Source organism: Podospora bellae-mahoneyi (assembly GCF_035222275.1).
Source record: "Podospora bellae-mahoneyi strain CBS 112042 chromosome 1 map unlocalized CBS112042p_1, whole genome shotgun sequence".
Taxonomy (NCBI): domain Eukaryota; kingdom Fungi; phylum Ascomycota; class Sordariomycetes; order Sordariales; family Podosporaceae; genus Podospora; species Podospora bellae-mahoneyi.
The window spans coordinates 5,885,398-5,904,841 of NW_026946359.1; the positions used below are offsets into that span (position 1 = coordinate 5,885,398).

A 19,444-nucleotide genomic window follows, 5' to 3' on the forward strand; every position below is an offset into this window, starting at 1 on the left:
TTCTGCCTTGTGGTCGCTCCTCACCCCACACTACCAAAGACTTTTTCATCCTGCAACCTCGTTCTCATTTTTCGTGGCATTTCCCCCCCACGAATCACTCATCACCAGCTCTCGCGACCTTTTCTCACAGGTTACAGCAGATTCAGGACTACGACCGCACTTGAACCATCATATCAGGTATGTATTCACGATTCTTTGCCATCATCTTTTGGTTTTCCCTTCATCCCCAACTGTGGTCGCGGGCGAGGACTAGTTTGGTCCGGTCTCTTTTGACCACACTGCCAGTAGCAGTAATTTCCTACCTCACCTCTGCTTTATCCTTCTCAAAATCCTCAGATGTGTTTTCGTCCACCTCTCATTGTATCCCCCCAATCACAGATAGCACCATCGTTCCCTTCCCGGCTGGATTCATTGTTGTTCGTCATTCCTGGGCTTGTTGTTGATCAGGGTGTAAACAAACAAACAATCATTGTATCATCCTCTTCCAACACCCATTATATCTCATCTGAATGTCGGTTTCCCTCTGTCTTTGTAACACTGCTTTGTTAGCGTGGACTGGACACACATCGGACAACTTTAATCTTCTCAACTTCTCCCCGTTTATATACTCCCTCCACATTCAGCACCCTTCTATCCTATTGCCTACCCATCCACGCGAGCACCCATACTCTCTCGTGGTTCCCTTTAATAGCGATCCCGTACGTCGATGACGTATACAGGACACAACAGTATCGCTTCTCAATTTTCCTCGACCTAACAGTCAGCCCTATTAGCGTTGTCTACCACAACACCCATCCACCATTCAGGTATTTGAAAACCCCCTCTTGTTTCTTTTCCCCTGCACCAACACCTTTTCTTCCACAGCCACAGTTGGACTTGAGAACCCTTCTTCCATCACATCCTGTTCTTCCACCCTATGCCTCGTTGATCTTGAGTACCCCTTCACCTTCGAGTCGCTTGTCCACCCAGTCACTTCTTCATCAAGCCAAGCACAACTACAGCAAGCGACTCTCCACCGGGTTTGCTACCTTGACTGTCCTCCCCGTTCGCTGCCTTCACCTTCTTCACCTCCTCGCTACACCCTCCCTGTTTGTCCAGGACATTACTAACACTTGATAATAGTTCCTCATTCCCGTCTTCAAACCGACCGCTTAACTCAGCCATAAGGTATATCATTTATCTTCTATTCACTTATGAAAGACTTGAAGCTAACAAGTATTCGGCCCCCAGATAGCACCGACCTGACCGCAACGTAAGTCTACCACCCATCACAGCCCGATCTTCTAGACCTATCGACATCAAGCTTCAGTCCAGCCATGACGTTATGTGGTCGTGAAACCCCATCATCCACTTCACCTTGCTTCTACACACCACACTACACCCCTATTACAGCTGCTGCACTGGCCACGCCTAGTCGCTCTTGGCAGACCCGCTTTTCCCACCCCTTTCCCCATTGTTTACTTTGGGTGGGGTCGGCGAAGTTGCTCCTAATGACCAATGCTCAGGCAGAAGTCACAAGGAGCTCACTAGGTTTCTCCTTAGGGAGTGTCCTATGTTCGCCCTGCACTCGTCCCTCATTTCCCTCACTTTATCCTACCTTCTCCGAGTGATTCCCACTGACTGCACAGCTCTCACTTTGGTTTCACAGCTTTTCGAGGAGAACAGACAATAACCATGATCTAGGGTTTTAGGCAGGGGTTTTCAGAGTTGGCAGTTCAAGAGGAAGCAAATCATTGGGATTTAGTCCTCATCTTTCACACCTGTATCTCCAAGAACCACACTTGAGAGGGAAGAAGGGCAAACAAAAAGCCAGCACCAGGAGTTCACAAGCACAGAGCTTGACTCCTTGATTTCAGTTTCGTCGATCGCCACCTTGAAGGTTGATCGAAGTGTACGTATTACAAACTCTCTGCCTTTGTTTTCCTATCACATCTTTATGGATCATCCTTTTCATCGCATCATATTTGCACTTTCACTTGGTCGGCGTTGAAGCTGGGACATGCTGTCTCGAGCCAGGGTGCCGATTACGAATCGCAACCGTACATTTTTGTTTCCGTTTGGGCATGTATTCTAATCTAATAGCCAGGGCTTAATCATATCTGATTTCAAAGCACACAAGAACTCTCACACAAGCATCCACAATGGCTGAGAACGACGATTTCGTCCTCGACGTCTACGGGGATGAGAAGAATGACCAGGGCGGTAACGAGCACCAAGAGAACGGCAACAGCGGTCACTATGACAGAGAGGATGCCCACGCCGGCAATAGCCAGGGCAACCACGAGGACTATGACTACGCCGGTGAGAACGGTGACGAGAACCAGGGTCAGGGCCACAACGGCGCCGACCTGTACGACATGGGCGAGTCTGACGGCCAGGCCCAGCCGCGTCAGAGCCCCCAGCCCAAGCAGGGCATCAAGCGCAAGGAGGGTGAGGGTTCGGATGAGCGCCCTGTCGACCCCGGCGCCACCACCGCGCTGCTCATCAATGAGCTGAACTGGTGGACGACTGACGACGACATCCGCGGTTGGGCTGTTCAGGCCCAATGTGAGGCTGAACTCAAAGACATTACTTTCAGCGAGCACAAGGTTAACGGCAAGAGCAAGGGGTAAGTTTTGTTTTGTTTTCTCTCGCACATCAGATAAAAGCCTTGGAGTGGCTTGCTAACACCAATACATCGGATTAGACAAGCTTATGTCGAGTTCACGTCCCAGCAGGCCGCCACGGCGGTCAAGCACCGCATCGAGTCGCTGGCCAACGAGCCGAATCAGCCGGCGTCGAAGCGTCCCACGGCGATTTACAACAATCCGTCGTTCAACCCTTTCCGGACGCTGCCCAAGGACACCCCCAACAGAGGCGGTGCTCCCAGAGATGGCCAAGGTGGTGGTCGTCCTCCTGTTGGCCCAAACCACAATGATTCGCAGCGCCCGAATAGCTACCAGGGCGGCAACAACGGCTTTGGTGGTGGCGGTTACCGCGGTAGAGGTGGTTACACTCCTCGTGGTCAGATGAACCGCGGTGGTTATAGCAATTACCAGGGCGGCATGAACAACCAGTTCAACCCCGGTAACAACATGGGCTTCAACGCTGGCGGTGGCGGTGGCGGTGGTTATGGTGGTGGTGGCGGGTTCAACAACAGAGGTGGAATGGGCATGATGGGTCGTGGTGGTGGCATGCGCGGTCGCGGTGGTGGCGGCGCTGGAAATGCCATGGGCATGATGCCCATGAACCCCATGGCTGGCGGTGGCATGATGGGAATGGGTGCTGGTATGAACCCCATGATGATGGGTGGTGCTGGCCCAATGGGTATGGGTGGACCCATGGGTGGTATGCCTGGTAAGGACCCCAGAACTGACTTTTCCCCTGGCGGCACTTGGCCGTCTCGACTTTTTCTTTTCTTTTTTTTTTGACCGCCTGCTAACGCGAAGGACCCATCTCAGCCTTCCAAGGGATGGGCAACCAGTTTTCCCAGCCGTTCGGGTTTGGTGGAGGTTCGGGTGGTGCTGGTGGGTTCGGTGGCGGTGGGAACAGCCAAGCCCAGAATCCGCATGGTGCGAAGCGTCCCCGGGGGGAGTAGGACTCCTCTCCGGGCGTTTCTGGACAACAGGGTCGTGGAGGAGGTGGTGCTGGTGGTGCTCCTGGCGGCAACGGACGTGGCGGTCAAGGCCATGGCCGTGGTGGTGGTGCTGCCGGTGCTGGTGGTGTTTGACCTCCCCCTCAGAACCAGGGTTAAACACCTGGCAAATTGAGGCTGCTGGAGATGGAAGTTTGAGGTTGGAACGAACTGATCATCGCGACATATTCACAGCACAGCACAGCACAACGGGGTGGTTTTTTTGTGGGAAGTGTATCAACATATTGCAACATGGGCTTCTTCGCGATCTTTTTCCGGCTTTCCCCCTTCGCCATCGCCAAATCGCCAATCAATCTCTCGACTTTGCCGCCCGACCCCCCTCGTCATCGCCAAACCTCCTCCTCCTCTTATGCCCTATGTCGAACGGCGTTCTCCCAAATCCGGGGGAATACTTAGTAGAGTAAGGGAAAGGAGGAGGGGTGGTGCGGCAAGGGGTCGTTGGTGTTTTGAGATTTGGTCTTCGACATGGCAAGTTCTTTCATCTCAACACTTGGCAAAAATTCGTTTTACCAACGAAAAAAATCGCTCGGCAACGAAGAAGATTTTGGAAGTTTTTTTTTTTCGCTCGGAAACAATCGCTCTGGATGGTTTGCGGGCGTGGCATTCTCAAAATTTTGCGTTTGCAAGCGCTGGGGTTGGGGATAGCTGGGATGATGGGGGAAGGATATGCTTTTACGTTTCTTTTTTCGCTTTTCTTTTTACAATAGCTCGACACACAGTTTGAGAAACCAGGGCTATTTTTTATTTTTTTTGTGGGTTTTTGTGAAATATGGGGAGTTGGAGTTGGGAAATAGTTGGCTTGAGAATATTAAACTGATCACCAACATACGACATTTGCCTGGCAACCATAGCCCAAAAGATCGAAAAATGGAGTTGGTGGTAGGGTGGTTAGGGCTGAATAAACTGGTTTATTTGTTTTATTTTTGTGTTTCGCTGTTTATGATTGGGATGAGGATGAGAGATGTGTTTTCATGATTATTGTTGCTCACGGATGGTGTTGTGTAAGCAGTATGGTTTTTGATGTGGTGGGAGTAGCTATATGTTGGGTGTATGATTTGAGTGGAAGGCAGAACCTTAGAATGTGAGTCGAATATGACCGTTGAAGTATTCAAAGGAGATTGGGTAAATGGATAGGACATGTGGGATATCTTCTCAGGAGGTGCTTGGAGTTCAGTTGATGATTATAGAACAGGGGGGCTCAAGAGATGCGGAGAAAACAGCACTTGTTGGTATTATCTGCACTGTAGGTAGGCTCGGTGATGCAAAGGCATATAAGTGAGCGTTCAACGGTGCTTATTCCATGGAGCCAATATGTGTTGAGAATGTTCGTGGTTGTGAGTCAGTGTTCTCAAGGCTGCGTCGGTTGATACGGACTACCGATTAAAAGTGATCCATGAAAGTTAGAGCTCATGTGTCAATACCATGGGCTTACCACCTGACTTTGTTTCACGCTGCAAATATGCTTCCACGTGATGATCTACTTATCAAGATTATATGTGTCGTGGCTCAAAAGCTGGCTACACTTAGCTTGTCGTCCGAACTTTCGTCCCAGACTTGCCGTTTAGTCATCTATTTCTATCGTGAAAGCTTGGAGATTATAGATTCCTGGACGTTGGTTGTCTTTGTGCTCGCCGGTGTGGCAAGGATATGTATTCAGTCAACCGTCCCAGCTTGCACTGCGAAGCACGGTGCATGGGGGTGCAAACTGTAGTTCACGGCTTAGAGATGTGATAATCACAGTTACAGCCTTTACCGAGTACTACTTCCAAGAAATCGCTTACAGTTTCCCTTGTTTAAAGCAGTCTTTTCTTGCTTTCAGATGCGGAAAGCAAACACCGGAGAGGAACCGGGGCCGGGCACCAGTGACACGGAAGGAAGCACGAGCCCCGGTCCCGCTCCGGTCCGGCATCGGCCGTCAGGCACAGTTTCAACCCAACCCACAAACCGGAGCCTAGGCCCAAACCCCATGTGACTCCGAAACTTGAACAAGCCTGTGTTTGTGATCCAGCAAAACCGCCGACGGATGCCCCAGTCGGGATGACCTGAGACAAGATCGAATACACACGAAAATAGGGACTCATCTATAATCACGCCACAAAAGGGTTGCAGCCAAGTTCTACTACAGTTTGTGGCACCTTAAAGGCAGTGTTGTGCTACATTCTCTTGTCATTCTTAGGTTCTATCGGAGGGTTTACTTCGCGCCTGGCCATTTAGGACGATCGCCTCTGTCGTAGGGGCGATATTCAGAGATGATTGACAGGGGAAATCACTTACACCATCCCACCACAGCAAGTCACGAACAAAAAAGGGGTATAGCCCAGAGTATGACTTGAGTGAGGTTGCTTTCGCCACTCCCAACCTTGAAACGCTGCTTCTGGGCCTCTTGAATGCAAGACCAAGTCCGTTTTTCGAGGTTCAAGTCCGCAACTTCAAGATACTTCCTCTTGCTCGGTCCGTTTACCCCTCCTTAAATGCATACATCGTATTATCTGAACCCCCTCTCCACCTTGGACCCAAGCATCGGGATGGGATGAGACGATAGACGGGACCTAAACTCAATTCTATCCTAACCATCATCCGAACCTTGAAAACGAGCTCCTATTCGAAACAGCAACTCTACCTAGTCTCTTGGTAAACTGTCTAGTCTATACCAACAGAAGCAACACGGTCAAAAAACTCCGAAACTAGCACAAGACCAAGCTAATGCAGCATGCCTCTCTGCCCAAAGTAGGTATATGCTGTCAAGCTTAGCCTGGGTACGGGTTCCATAACGTGCGATAGGCTGGACGAGTAGGAATCCATGCCCAGTTTCCGCTTTTTCTTGTCGTCAACTCGCTGTCAGCAGATTCCTCCTCTCGCTTATGATCATAACATCGACAGAGCTTCAGTCATGTTGCATTCGCGCTTTTGCGCCGGTGCTACATAACCTGTCTTTCAACCATCTATGTAGCTCTAGTCCAATACTTGTGCGCCTACAATCCACGCATAATACGATCTGGAGTTCCAGAACCGGGCCATTCCGTCCCACTCGAAAGGAGCGCCAGCACCAGAGTGGTATTTCATGATGGCAAAAAGCAGTTTCCCGTCTCACATTGATGTCAACACCATACACAAGGAGTAAACAGACATCAAGAAACCAAAATCCACAGTGGCAAACCCCCCAAGCAGGTAAAGCAAGTCATCATCCATGTTAGCCACATTTAGTGCCTAATCTCTTCCTAAATAAAGCATGAAATCAATAGAGCCATTCCACTTACCAACGCTCTCCATCAAAACCAAGAAATCTCAAACGAAATTATCACGGAACTTCCAACCAAACCCATCGAACTCCCCCTCCGTGCCTATGAAACGTCCCCGTCTCTCCCCAAAGAAATGACAAAAGCCATGCAAAACTCACAAAATAGTAAGGCCAAAAATGCCTAAGGGCAATGACCAGACTGTTCAGACCAGACGAATCTGCCTTATTGCAACATGATAACTCCTGTCGCACAACGCCCCTTTCCCCGTCCTCTCTCCCAACCACTCAATGACCGCTTCAAACATTTTCTCCCGCCTCAAAACTTTCCACATGGGCATTTTTCTCAAAGCAGCATCCAAAAAATCTCACGATACCCGCGCCTCCCCCACCCCGTCTGACCATATAAACCCCCCTTGCCTTTAGGTTCATCCAATACCGATTACAGTATGCACTCTGCACTTCCGTGGCAAGGACTGCCGAAACGACAAGGCCATACCAGTGGTTGTTGTTGTTCGGTACCTTGATACAATGTAAATCGTGCCCATCTACCAAGAAACCCAATTGTCCACTCTTTTTTTTTTTTTCTTGTCTTTCTCAACAGCCGCCCTCGCCGCCACCTACCACCATTGCTCATTGTCTGTGTATCAGGGTCTCGTCCCCTCAGATCACAGCATATCCTCATTGTATGGTCTGTCCGGACTCAATCAATTATCGCGTGATCCAACAATTGTGATTATAACGGCTTGCCACCTATCCAAAAGGGAATCATAAAACACAAAACTCCAGAAGCAAACCCCCTGAGGATATCCAACTGTCCAGTAAAACCAACCCAGCAAACCTCCCATTTCCCTCCAAGCAACACCAAAAACACAAAGCAAAAAGAGACACAAACCTCCTCCATTTACTAGTCCCACTCCCCGCCCCCCTCGCCCTGTCCCGACTTTGTACCACTCTCCATCTCACTTCTTCTTCTGATTCTCCGGGTTGTACTTGTCCTTCCAAATCCTAAAAAAACTCGCCGTCAGCTCCAGTCTCCCCCAAACCAAAACCAAACCAGAAAATCTGCCCAACCGATTCCCGCTTCCCTTGAGTAACCGTACCACACCACAAATTACACAGCATCCATCCGCATCTTACGGGCCCGCGATACAAAAATGCGGTGATAAGTAAACACAGCAAGAGGGCAACACACCACGGGTGGGCGTACCACCGGCACTTGGCTCCAGCAAAAAGAAACGGAGACCTGCACCACCCACCCTTACACCACGCCCCCTCCATAAAAACAACCCAATCGGACAAAGGTACATATCAAAGGATATCAACCTCTCAGAATCCAAGACGGTGGAGGGGGTGTAGTGAGAGAACAAAAAGTAGGGCGGACAGAAAAACGTATGGCTATCGTGACAGAAAGAGCAGTTTTGCTCAACCTATCACGCAAACAAGACGCAAGTCATATCTGCAACATTGTTCTGCCGTTGCATAAATCACCACACACTGCGTAACTGCAGTCTTGTGTGGGAAAGAAGAGAAGGAGAAAAAAAAGCCGGATATGTGCTTACCAGGTGTTTCCAATAATCTTGTTTCCGTTTTCTTCGGCTCTCCGGTAGTACTTCGCTGCCGTAAACTGTTGTGTTCATGCAGTTCAACTGTCAGCCTCATGTGATGGACCTTAAAAAGAGTGTGGTGCTTCCCCCCCTCACTGAAAGAAGCTTGCGAATTGTGATTCGTCCTTTTCAGGCAAAAAAGCCCCGTTGATGCCCAACTGCTCCTGATTCGACAGGAAAGCCACACTTCCAACCGGCATCACTTGTTGACAGACCGACCGGAAAGTGTGAACGTGGGAAGTCTGCCGCTGCTGCTAGTCCAGCTGGCATGGTCACGCCCAGGCAATCTCGATGCCGGCCTTCATGTGTGTACAAGCGACCAAAAAAAAAAAAGTTGATATCTGAGAAAATGTGAGACAATATTTACTGACCTTGTCCTTCTTAGTGCCGAACCCCTCAAGATAGCACCATGCGACTTCGTTCATCGCGTCTGTAAACAACAAAAGATGAGCTGGTTAGCTTGCTCTCCACAGGCGTAGTCCAGAAATGGACGGCCAACATACCAGTATCGCCGAGATTCGCTGCCGTTTCGTAGTACTGATATGCATTGTCAGTATCAACAAAAGATGTGTTCAACCCACGACCCTTCAGGAGGAGCTCTCACGAGCACACTTGTGCAAAACTCGATATGCATACCAACCACACGTTGAGACGTCACCGTTAACCGTTCGCCGTTGCATTCAAATCAACAAGCAGCAGCAAGAAAAACAAACCTACCTGCTTTGCAGCAATGGGGTCCTTGGCAATACCCCATCCGTGTCGGAAGCAATTGGCCAATTCGAATATGGCCAGAACCAGCTCCCCCTTGGCTGCTCCTCCTTTCTTGAGTCCTGCTTGGAGGGCCATCTGCTCAATCTCGGCGGCATTGGATGCTGCCGCGGAGAGATAGTTGACGGCGGCAGCAGTGTTCGGTTGGCAACCCCATCCGTGTCTGATATTCGTTAGCTCATGAACATAACCATCATTGGACCAGCCCGCCATTTTGTTGATGCTTTGCGAGATGGACACTTCTGACTCTAGTGCAGGCATGGCAGAGGCACATACCTGAGGGCGAGACCATAGAGAACCTGGCTAAGGGGGTTGTTGGCCCCCTTAGGATCCGCTAACCGGCCAAACAACGCCGTCGACTCTTCCAGTTTTCCTGCCTCATGCAACCTGATAGCCTCCTGGATATCCTCGTCGATGGCCTTCGATGACACCACCTTGACCCTGGGATCTGGCGCCTCGTCCGCGGACGCATCGCCTAAGCGCAACTGAGGTAGAGTCGGGGGAGAACTTCCGTGATCGGGGGTCCCTGGCCGGCTGCGATGCTTCTCGTTCTCGCGAGCAAGCAGAGTGGCTCGCTTCTCCCATTGCGACTCGGTCCCGTCCTTGTCCTCGACGCCCCCCTCCGGAACCACGATCTCCGGCAGATCTTGCGGTACGATCTCGCTACTGGCTGGACTGCGGCTCAGGTGTAGCCGTTGCGATAGGCGCTTGTGGCCACCGCCTTGGTTGCTAGATGCAGATGCGCTTCGGCTGCGGTTACTTCGAAAGACGTCGAGGCTTCGGCGGGACTTCTGGGGTGTTTGCGGGCCTGGACTGAGGAACCCGTCGTTACTGGCACCAACGGGTTCTCCTGGAGGCTGGATCACCTCGGCACTATGGGTATCGGATCGCACAAACGTGAAATCGAGGGTGCTGTTTCCCTCCTCCTCCTCCTTCTTCCTGAACTTGTCGCGGAAACCCATCTTGGTAACGATTTGTCGACACAAGGAAGCTAACGTCAGGTTTGGCACCGGGATATGTTTGCGATTTGAGTCCTACGGTAAAACAAAATGAAAGTCGAAGAGTTGGTTTCTTGGGAAGCCGAGGTGTCCGGCAAGGTGGGTTGGGTTATGCTGGGTACGTGTGATTGCCTATAATCTTGCCAAATTCACGATGCGACAGCCACTCGGGGTACAGATATCGACGTAGTTGAGGCCGGCAAAGGAGAAGGAAGGATTGTGGTATTAAAAGAAGAGCAAAACAAAGGAGAGGCTGACTATGTATTGGGACAGTGGTTAAGGTATGTTCTCAGTTGCACTTGGCGCCATGTATGAAGTCCTCAGCCCGACGGCGTTCTTCCTGGAGATTGGATGTCGTCCGTTTGAGATTCAGGCCTTGGGGCGGGGCGGAGTCTCCAACGCGGCGGAGGCTGCGGAGCGGGCTGTGGCACACCCGTGGACCCCTCATCGTCCCCAAGACAAGGGGGAGAAGGTTCAGCGGGCCGCCATAGCATGACATTGGTACATCAGGTAATTGACTGCGGTGATGCTGCTATGTGATCGGACATATGATTATATACCTAGACGCCATGTAGAAAGCGAAACTGTGAGAACCGTTACAAGCTGCCTCTCGCAAAGCCAAGATAGAATAAGGAAAGATGACGGCTGCAAGAAGAGGTCTGTTTCAGTGCTTCTTGACAGCTGATGTCAGAGTCGATAAGCTGAAGTGGCTGACAACCGGAAGTTACCAACCGGAGGCAGCAACTATTCCTGTATGGCCTGTGCTTCTCTCATCATAATGCCTTGATTATTTTGGGCCACTCGTGTACCCAAAACGCGTCCTTGTTTTCAACAAATCATCAAGCCCGATTAGCTCAGCTGGTTAGAGCGTCGTACTAATACTGGTACACACCTGTAAATGGTATGCGAAGGTCAACAGTTCAATCCTGTTATTGGGCACATGCTTATGGCTCGTTTTTTGTGAGCCTGCTCACTACTTTCCTTCTCCTTTTGCTTGCCTTAAAATCCACGGCCACTTTTTTGTCGGATATGGTAGTTTGGGATGTCATGCTGTCAATGTAGCCATGTGGAGCAAGCCTATATTTGGCGGACTCAAACCAGGTCTGGAGGAGGCTGTTCTTGCTCACAATAAATTCGCCGCCAGCACGGACCTCATGTTCACGACCCTGAGCTCAATTAACAATTGGACAAGAGACCGATAGCATCGCAATTGGTTTTCGTCTCATGGCCGATTCTTTTGGATTTGGCCGAGGCAGCGCGTCGGCATTGCCTCCCACGGAACCACCATGGCTCCCACGCCAAAAACTACGCCAATTCACCGGCCCCTGACCTTGAAAGGAGTCGAGAGAAAGAAGCCTGGGCCAGCGCCGAAACCCTTGTCCGAGAAGCTCAAGGCGAAGGCCCTCAAGCAGATCAAACGCGTCGAACGAAGCTACACCCGCGAGCGCAAGATCGAAGTATTGCTTTATCTCCTTACCCACCGCGTCCCGGACTCTGGCCCCCGAAAAACACCACGCCGCCGGATGGGCCAGCCCCAAGAAGATTGCTCAACACAACCGGTAGTCGAGAATGAGAATGGAGAACTTGTTTGGTACAGAGCACCCACGTACGCCGAAGCTTCGGACTTTTGGAAGATTCCTACGCCAACGATTCAGGGATGGTGGGATTCACGGGACAAACTACTCGAGGGGACGGGTATTGAAGTCCCCAAGGTCGGGCCAGGAGGTGTTCCAAAGGCGTTGGAAGGCTGGAAACCACTGAGCCAGCGTTCAACATTTCGAACCAAAGAAGGAATGCAGCAAGAGGAACCAGTGGTGACGGTTGCGGACCCAAATACGAACGGTGCCACTCCGACTCCCTCGTCATCTGCTGGGGCTTCGTCTGCTGTACCGATAACAACAGCACCGATGACCCCGTCCGTTCGAATCATAGGTCGTGTAAATCCACAACCGCATTACAAACCACCTCCGCCAGCACCTCGACCACCTGCCCCATTAGCCCCCGCTCCGGCACAGCAAAGGCCACCGGTTCAAAATAGGCCAGTGGCACAGGCCCCTCCGGTTCAGACCCCTCCCGTCGCACCAGCATATCGGCCGGCAGCCCAATCAGCTCCGCATCATGCTCCGCAACCCGGAAAACCTGGCCTCCAACCCGCCGGACACCAGGCTCCGGCGTATCCACAAATACCGCCGGCTTTTGACCCTTCAAACTATGTTGTGCTATACACTGGGCCTCATCCCGGACCTTGGAGCTATCCTGGGCAGCATTGCATACCGCCGGGCACGGTGCTGCCCATTGTTTACGCCGGGCAACCAGTCGAGCTCGGGCCGCCATGTTTTGTGACTGTATATCCCGGCCCACCTTCGTCTGCGCTTACGCCGCCAGCTCCGAGTGGCATGCACAACCGGCCTCCACAACCGGCCCCGCAAACCGGTCAACATTCGGCAGGTCAAGCCCACGGCCCACCACAAGCTCCGCATCCCGGACAACAGCAAACTCCACCACCACCACCCGGTTATCGTCCGCCACACGTATCAAATGGACCTCCGCCTAATGCCCAACCTCCACAAGGGCAAAGACCAACTAGACCGTCGCCGCCAGTTCCATATGTAGGACCGTCAGGATACATCGGCCCATATGCACCACCTGGGTTCGCACCAGCTAACCAAGCCGGTCCACCCCCGCAATCACAGAAGGCCGTATCCCAAGGCCGGTCCTCATTACGGACACCAGGTGCGAACACCGGACGTGCCAGCAAGCCGAAGTCTCGAGTCCAGCCGCCTCCGGCCGTGCCCAAAGGTGTCAGGACCCAGCTTGAGTCCGGAAATAATGGTCAAACTCCCGTTGCAGCCCAAGACCCATCTGCGGCCGGTTCTACTTCTAGCTCTGATGCGTCTGTCTCTACACCTGCGGAAACTCAGGTAACTGGTTCGGTCGATGTACAACATCAAGACGCCAGCAACGACAAAAATCGGCCCGACAGTCATGTTCACGATCAGGCCGGTGAACCAACGCCCAGCACTCAGGCGCCGATGTCGCCAAGTGGTGATCAAGATGGGGTGGTGCCAGCAAATACTGTCTCAGGGGAGTCAACAGCAATAGATCGAGATTCCTCGTCTGCGGAGGCTGATTCGGAAAAGGCTGCGGCAACGACCCCAGAAGAAACTATGCAAGACGCCACACCACAAGAAGAGACGAACGTCACTCCCACAACGGCTGAAGACGATACCGCGATGGAGGAGGCGCTGGTGCATGGCATGGAGGAGGCGATGAAGCAAGAGGCGATGCTGGAAGACTCGGCTGGTGGTGAGACACCTGCTTCTTTGTCGGGGTTGTCCTCGCCTAATGATGACGCGGATGAGACGCGGATGGAAATCGACAGTGAAGAGGCAAAGTCCTCGTCACCGTCACAGAACGGGGAGGCGTATGAGACACCGTATGAAACGCCTGCTGTTGTTGAGACTGACGGTGGTGATGAGGGTGATGAGGGTGATGTCATGGTTGATACACCGCCCGAAGACAATACACAACCTGCTTCGTCAGAGGCGGAGGCAGTGGAGAGTGAAGAGGAGTAGTGGTCCTGATTAATTTGTAAATAAAGTGCTGGATGTGGGTGGTATTTGTTGTCGTGGAAACACAACAAGTTTAGCGTTGATATTCACTAAAGCGAAAGTGATTCAAGGGGGACTGGGAAAAGGGCAGGGGGAAAGATACCATGGACTGAGCCGCAAAATAATCATAATGACAGAAACTGCCAGAGCAGTACAAAGTATCACAAACTTCAAAGATGTTGAACTTGACATTTTACTCAAATTCAGAAACACCATCTCTATCTACCATCCCATTGAACAAGCCATCAGAAAGCTCCCCACTCGCTTTCTTTCACCACACATTTGCCCCAAACCATCCATTACCAAGTCTAAGAAAGACTAGCAAAAGCCCTCTTCCTCACCTCCTTCTTCTGCTTCTCCTCCTCCTCCCAATTCTCATCCACGAACCCCTTGACACTCCTCTCTTCAATCTGCATCCCCACCACCCTCAACGCCGCAATATTATACCCCATCTCATTCTTCTGCTTCCTCAGCGCCTGCCTCAGATTGACTCTGATCCCATCCAGCATCTGGCGCATCGTCCTGCTGCTGACAATCTGCTTGTGGTGGGTTTTGAGCATGAAAAACAAGATCCTGCAGGTGAGAGGGATGTTCATGCTCCGTAGCGCGAAGAGGTTCAAAAAGGTGAACAGCATCGGCACTGACGCAAAGGGAAGAACCAGAAGCGCATCGTGGAGCGCGGACGCTTTGATCTTGGAGAGGGTGTTCATCACGTATTGCTCCGCCGTGATGTTCCCCAGCGCCATGAAGATGGCGTGCCGTTGCGGCGGCGCAAGGTTGGGGTTGGAAGCCTTGGCTACTTCCCACTCTTTCACCACGTTGAGGTCTGCCAGGCCGAGCTCGAGGGCCTCGGCTATTCTCTCTCCTGCCATCAACGTCTCAACCGTCTGTTTTGATGCTGCGGCAACCTCGCGGTTTTCATCCTGGGCGTCGGCGTCTTGCTCTAGGGAGGTGGTGAGCGTAGATTCGTAAAGCTCTTCCAGTTCCTTTTCGCGCTCTTCCTCGAGGAAGATCTGCTCGTCCGTTTCCTCCCATACACGAATAGACTTGTCGTGAGAGGCGGACACGAGGAAGTTACCCGCGTGGGAGATGGCAAGGGCCCAGATCTCCCCGTGGTGGCCGTCGATACGTTGGATTTGCTCGAATTTATCCCCGTCCCAGTATTTGATCGTGCGGTCTTTGGACGCGGAAAAGAAGTGATGTCCGTTGCCGTCCGAGTTGTGGGGGATGAAGGCTACTTGAAGGATCGAGTCTTGGTGACCAAACAAGGCTTTGTGGCAGTCGCCGAAATCGAGACCCCATATTCTGATGTTCTTGTCGGCGGAGGAGGTGATGATTAGTTTGCTGTCGAAGGAGATGTCCATGCTTAAGACGGGGAGTTTGTGGCCGTAGAGGTTGAGATAGAGTTTGAGGGAGTCGACAAAGAAGACCTTGACTGTGCTGTCGAGGAGAGACACAGCCAGGAGCTTGGAGTCGGGGGAGAATTTCAGACTGAGAATGTCGTCAGATACCTTGAGTATCCTCGACTGGACCAGCTTGAGTTTTGGTGTGGTTCTCGTGGTGCCAAGAACTTGCTCCTGGACAATCTTGAAATCCCAGAATTTGGCTGCTTTGTCGGCACCTCCTGACACCACAGACTTGCCATCTGGGTGGACTTGTAGCGCCCAGATAGCATGGCCCTCGTGTGCATTCACGCTCTCCAACAACGCCGCGGAAGCCACATCGTACAGTTGGAGCTCTCCCTCCTTGGTTCCCACCACTACCACCTTGTCACCTGGCAAAAATGCGCAGCAGAGCGCATAACCACACTCAAATGTTCTGATGCAGGCTTGTGTCTTTACGTTCCAAATCTTGAGCGAACCATTGGCAGCAGATGCCAGCATTTTGTCGTCCGAGCTGAGTGATAGCGAGCGGATGTCTGTGCGATGGCCTGGGAGATCAACACCCAGTGCCTTGTTGTAATCTGCAACATCGGTCTTGGACTTGAGCTTGTCTTTTCCAACAATCGTATAGAGCTCCAACAAGTTGTTTGTGGACCCTACAAGTAATTGCAGGTCCTTGCTCCCTTGTTGTATCGCCCAGTCGACTGATCTGACCTTGCCCGTGGTTCGTACGATAACGTGCTGCGCAAACACATCAGAAATCTCGGCCTTGTTGATATCGTCGGCGCCCTCATCCTCCATATCAACATCGGCGCCCTTCTTATCTTTTGCCAGCTTCTCCTTTCTTCTCTTCTTTTTCCTGGCCAAGCTCTTCTTGACCTCTGATTCCGTCCGTATCCTCCAAATTTCAACGTTCTTCTCGACTCCGTGTACGGCGAAGTAATCCCGGCGGGGGTGGAAAATAACCTCGACTGCGCGTTCTTTGCTCGATCGGTGTAATGTGCCTCTATCGTGGAGGAAGTTTACTGATTGTGAAAGGTCGACTCGTTGCGCCGAGGCAGCCAGTGCCACGACATCCAATGCCCACACCTTCATTTCGCCATCGTTCCCAGCAGTCACGCAGCCGCTCAGATCCGGCGAAACTCCTAGCGCCCAGCATTCGCCATTGCTTTGCGCAACGTGTGTCTCGATACAGTGGCGGGATGAAAGATCCCAGAGCTTAATCAGCGAATCCTTTCCTGTCGTAAGAAGGAATCCCTCTGCGCCATCGTTGTCCACCGCCATCAACGCCTGCTCTCCATCTTCTTCCTGCACCACCGGCTCCGGCTCAATGAACCTCAGGCCGGTAACCTGATCTTTGTGTCCTCTCAGCTTGTACTGTCCCACCTCGGCCACCAGATCCCAAACAATAACGTCGGTATCCTTCGAACCGGAGGCCAGGCGCACACCAGTCTTGTCGAAAGCGAGAATAGTGACGGCCGACTTGTGGCCGTTGAAGCTCACTACGGAGGTGGCGATCTTGCTGTCCCAAATGCGAATACTGCCATTTTCGTAGCCGACAGCGAACAGATCGGGGTCGGTCTTGCTTTGCGCGATTGCCGTTACCAGAGCTCTGTTGTTCTCTTCTTTCCAGCGGCTGAGGAGTTCGCCCTTCTTGATATCCCAGACTAGCACCTCCTCATTGGCGGCGACGACAGCTTGGCCGGCGCTGCTTTTCGTCTTGTCCTTGGACGACCAGACAATGTTGGAGCTGCTGGATGCGACGACGCCGAAGGACTTTGATGGCTCGAATTTTCTGAGACGGTTAGGGGTGTTATCGAACAGAGCGATGGTTCCAGACGAATACTTACAGGTAGGACTTGACCATATTTGCGACTCGAGATTATCCAATGCAGGCGCACCTCTCAATCGTTGTGGAATGTCCTTGCGCTTCGAGGGAAGTGCTTGTCTTGCCCAGGACTTTTTTTTGGCGGCGATAAGATAAGAATTGCAAAGGTGAAAACACTCGACACTAGCCACACCCGTCGGCAGGGGTTCAGTGGCTGCGGCTCCAGGAATTGCGGGGCAGTAGCTTCAGGGGAGGGGCCTGGTCCGCAGCTTGTCGCAAGCCGAGCAACGTCAGCCTTCCCAGTTGCAACTGACAGGCCCCACTAAAGCTTTCCCCCAACTTCATCATCAACACCATAGCTACCCGTCGAAGCCGAAACCAGGGGACAAGATGTTGCTGCTCGATTACCAGAATGTGCTGATACAAACGGTGCTCACGGAGCGTTTCTCCGGGTGAGTGTTGTCTTGTCTCTACCACTCTCACCGCCAAGCCCCCCCTGACCATCACCGCCATAGCTAACCAACAATGCGCCCAACACAGAGCACCCCCCGTGTCCATCGACCAGACCGTGTCCGACTTTGACGGCGTCATCTTCCACATCTCCACCCCCGACACCAAGACGAAGATTGTTGTGTCTATGCAAATCCGCTGCTACAAGGACCTTGTTCGTTACGGCGCTGAGGAGCTCCTGGCTGAGGAATATGGCCCGTATGTTATCCCGCCCGAGCCGGGTTATGACTTTTCCCTCCAGATCGACCTCGAGAATCTCCCAGAGGAAAAGGAAGCCCGCGATGCGTTGATCATGAAGATTGCTCTGTTGAAGCGCAATGCCATGGCTGCCCCTTTTAAGCAGGCGTACGAGGAGCACTACCACCTGAAGGCCGAGGCGGCCAAGTTCACATCCGAAGAAGCGCCACAGGGTGTCAAGGAGGGCGGGTCCGTGAAGGCTATTCAGTACCGTGAGGAGGAGGCGATCTATGTCAAGGCCAGTCATGATCGCGTCACTGTTATTTTCAGTACCGTGTTCAGGGAGGAGACGGATCGCGTGTTTGGAAAGGTGTTCATCCAGGAGTTTGTGGATGCCCGCCGGAGAGCTATTCAGAACGCGCCTCAGGTGCTGTTCAGGAATGATCCGCCATTGGAGTTGCAGGGTGTGCCGGGTGTGAAGAATACCGGCACCGGGGAGATTGGTTATGTTACTTTTGGTATGTCTCGACATAACCGGCGTGGGATGACATGTGCTAACATACAAACTAGTTTTGTTCCCTCGCCACTTGACTCCTCAGCGTATGAATGATGTTATTTCACATATTCAGACCTTCCGCGATTACTTCCACTACCATATCAAGGCCTCCAAGGCTTATATCCACACTCGGATGAGAAGGCGGACGGCAGACTTCCTCCAGGGTATGTTCGTTCCCTACCACTGTTCCCTGAGTATCATCCTAACGCTTTATATCAGTCCTCCGGAGAGCGAGACCAGAGAACGAAGAAAAGGAGCGCAAGACAGCGAGCGGGAGAACCTTCAAGGCTGGAAACTAGTTTGTTTGGGGCGTGTTTTGGAGTTGAGCGTCTTTTATGGATGTTGTGTATAGGGTAGAGCAATGCAAGCAACGGTCAGGTGACTAATTTACAGACAAGACCTTGGATCGCTGCTCCTTCCCACATCACTGCGTTACCGCATCAACCACTGCCACATCAACACGTTACCCCTTCATCATGTCAACACACTACCCCTTGGCCACAATAATCCATTACCCTTTATAGAATTGGCGCATTGCCCCTTCGCCATCTTATCATACCACTAGTTCTAGTCGCTCTGAAGACCCTCACTTGTTTCTTTTTGACATATTGACATATCAATACAGGGTAGCGTACCTTGGACATCTTACCTTGTCTTGTCAGGGGCACTTCAACCGTCAGCTGCACTTTCCCTTCTTTTCATATCCGGCACTGTAAAATTTGCAAACCCACCAACGCTCTTCGTTTACTCCTCCTTCCGTCTTCGGAATCCCCTCATTTTCACTCATCTAGCCATGCCCCTTGACCCAGAGGGCCAGGTTTCACAGCATCCACCTGGCGTGTTACAGCTTCAAGTCGTGCCCACCGCCGGAGCCGCATGTCCTGTATCTCTTCGTTTAGGGTTTCTTCCTGTCCTTTTACTTACCTACCTACCTAGGTACACGCCCCTCCCACAGTCCCGTCCGCCCGCCTCGTACTGCCCGTTGCTGCTTGATGCGGTGTTTGCTTTTTTTCTCGTGAGCACAGCATACCCTAGCGGTGGTGGGTGGGGGGCGGGCACGACATGCGCCCTTCCCCCTTCCATGGCTGACCTATGCTGTGATCCCTTCATGGCTGGAAACCTACCTACCTACCTTGTC

General features: G+C 52.0%; 6 protein-coding genes and 1 non-coding gene across 7 annotated transcripts; 4 read left to right on the forward strand and 3 right to left on the reverse strand.

Moving 5' to 3' along the window:
* Nucleotides 1–2,141: 2,141 nt before the first annotated feature.
* Nucleotides 2,142–4,941, forward strand: QC761_117560 (uncharacterized protein; the record flags this gene model as incomplete). Its single annotated transcript, XM_062875039.1, has 3 exons — nucleotides 2,142–2,608; nucleotides 2,687–3,336; nucleotides 3,441–4,941. 3 exons carry the CDS (start codon nucleotides 2,142–2,144, stop codon nucleotides 3,575–3,577), a joined length of 1,254 nt encoding a protein of 417 aa, XP_062738266.1. The 3' UTR covers nucleotides 3,578–4,941.
* Nucleotides 4,942–5,351: 410 nt separating this feature from the next.
* Nucleotides 5,352–5,715, reverse strand: QC761_0019890 (uncharacterized protein; the record flags this gene model as incomplete). Its single annotated transcript, XM_062872063.1, has 2 exons — nucleotides 5,352–5,625; nucleotides 5,700–5,715. The coding sequence occupies 2 exons, from the start codon at nucleotides 5,713–5,715 to the stop codon at nucleotides 5,450–5,452; spliced, it is 192 nt and encodes a 63-aa protein (XP_062738267.1). The 3' UTR covers nucleotides 5,352–5,449.
* Nucleotides 5,716–8,427: 2,712 nt separating this feature from the next.
* QC761_117570 (uncharacterized protein) lies at nucleotides 8,428–10,944 on the reverse strand (the record flags this gene model as incomplete). Its single annotated transcript, XM_062875040.1, has 5 exons — nucleotides 9,521–10,944; nucleotides 9,194–9,407; nucleotides 8,980–9,013; nucleotides 8,848–8,906; nucleotides 8,428–8,496 (listed from the first exon to the last, which is right to left on the reverse strand). The coding sequence occupies exons 1-5, from the start codon at nucleotides 10,204–10,206 to the stop codon at nucleotides 8,428–8,430; spliced, it is 1,062 nt and encodes a 353-aa protein (XP_062738268.1). The 5' UTR covers nucleotides 10,207–10,944.
* Nucleotides 10,945–11,085: 141 nt separating this feature from the next.
* On the forward strand, nucleotides 11,086–11,181 carry QC761_0019910. Its single transcript has one exon. It is a non-coding gene; the product is annotated as a tRNA-Ile (tRNA).
* Nucleotides 11,182–11,528: 347 nt separating this feature from the next.
* QC761_117580 (uncharacterized protein) lies at nucleotides 11,529–13,817 on the forward strand (the record flags this gene model as incomplete). Its single annotated transcript, XM_062875041.1, has 1 exon — nucleotides 11,529–13,817. One exon carries the CDS (start codon nucleotides 11,529–11,531, stop codon nucleotides 13,815–13,817), a length of 2,289 nt encoding a protein of 762 aa, XP_062738269.1.
* A 202-nt stretch (nucleotides 13,818–14,019) lies between these two features.
* On the reverse strand, nucleotides 14,020–17,203 carry DIP2 (beta transducin). Its single transcript, XM_062875042.1, has 2 exons — nucleotides 17,086–17,203; nucleotides 14,020–17,030 (listed from the first exon to the last, which is right to left on the reverse strand). The coding sequence occupies exons 1-2, from the start codon at nucleotides 17,100–17,102 to the stop codon at nucleotides 14,162–14,164; spliced, it is 2,886 nt and encodes a 961-aa protein (XP_062738270.1). The 5' UTR covers nucleotides 17,103–17,203; the 3' UTR covers nucleotides 14,020–14,161.
* A 5-nt stretch (nucleotides 17,204–17,208) lies between these two features.
* ARC35 (Arp complex subunit) lies at nucleotides 17,209–18,850 on the forward strand. The gene is made up of 4 exons (XM_062875043.1): nucleotides 17,209–17,515; nucleotides 17,604–18,268; nucleotides 18,321–18,470; nucleotides 18,526–18,850. Exons 1-4 carry the CDS (start codon nucleotides 17,454–17,456, stop codon nucleotides 18,603–18,605), a joined length of 957 nt encoding a protein of 318 aa, XP_062738271.1. The 5' UTR covers nucleotides 17,209–17,453; the 3' UTR covers nucleotides 18,606–18,850.
* Nucleotides 18,851–19,444: the final 594 nt, after the last annotated feature.

Bases quoted from the DNA above. Each gene is read 5' to 3' on its own strand.
- ARC35 (XM_062875043.1), top strand. From the start codon at position 17,454: ATGTTGCTGCTCGATTACCAGAATGTGCTGATACAAACGGTGCTCACG. The intron at 17,516-17,603 runs GTGAGTGTTGTC...CGCCCAACACAG, and splicing joins CTCACGGAGCGTTTCTCCGG to AGCACCCCCCGTGTCCATCG. The intron at 18,269-18,320 runs GTATGTCTCGAC...CATACAAACTAG, and splicing joins GATTGGTTATGTTACTTTTG to TTTTGTTCCCTCGCCACTTG.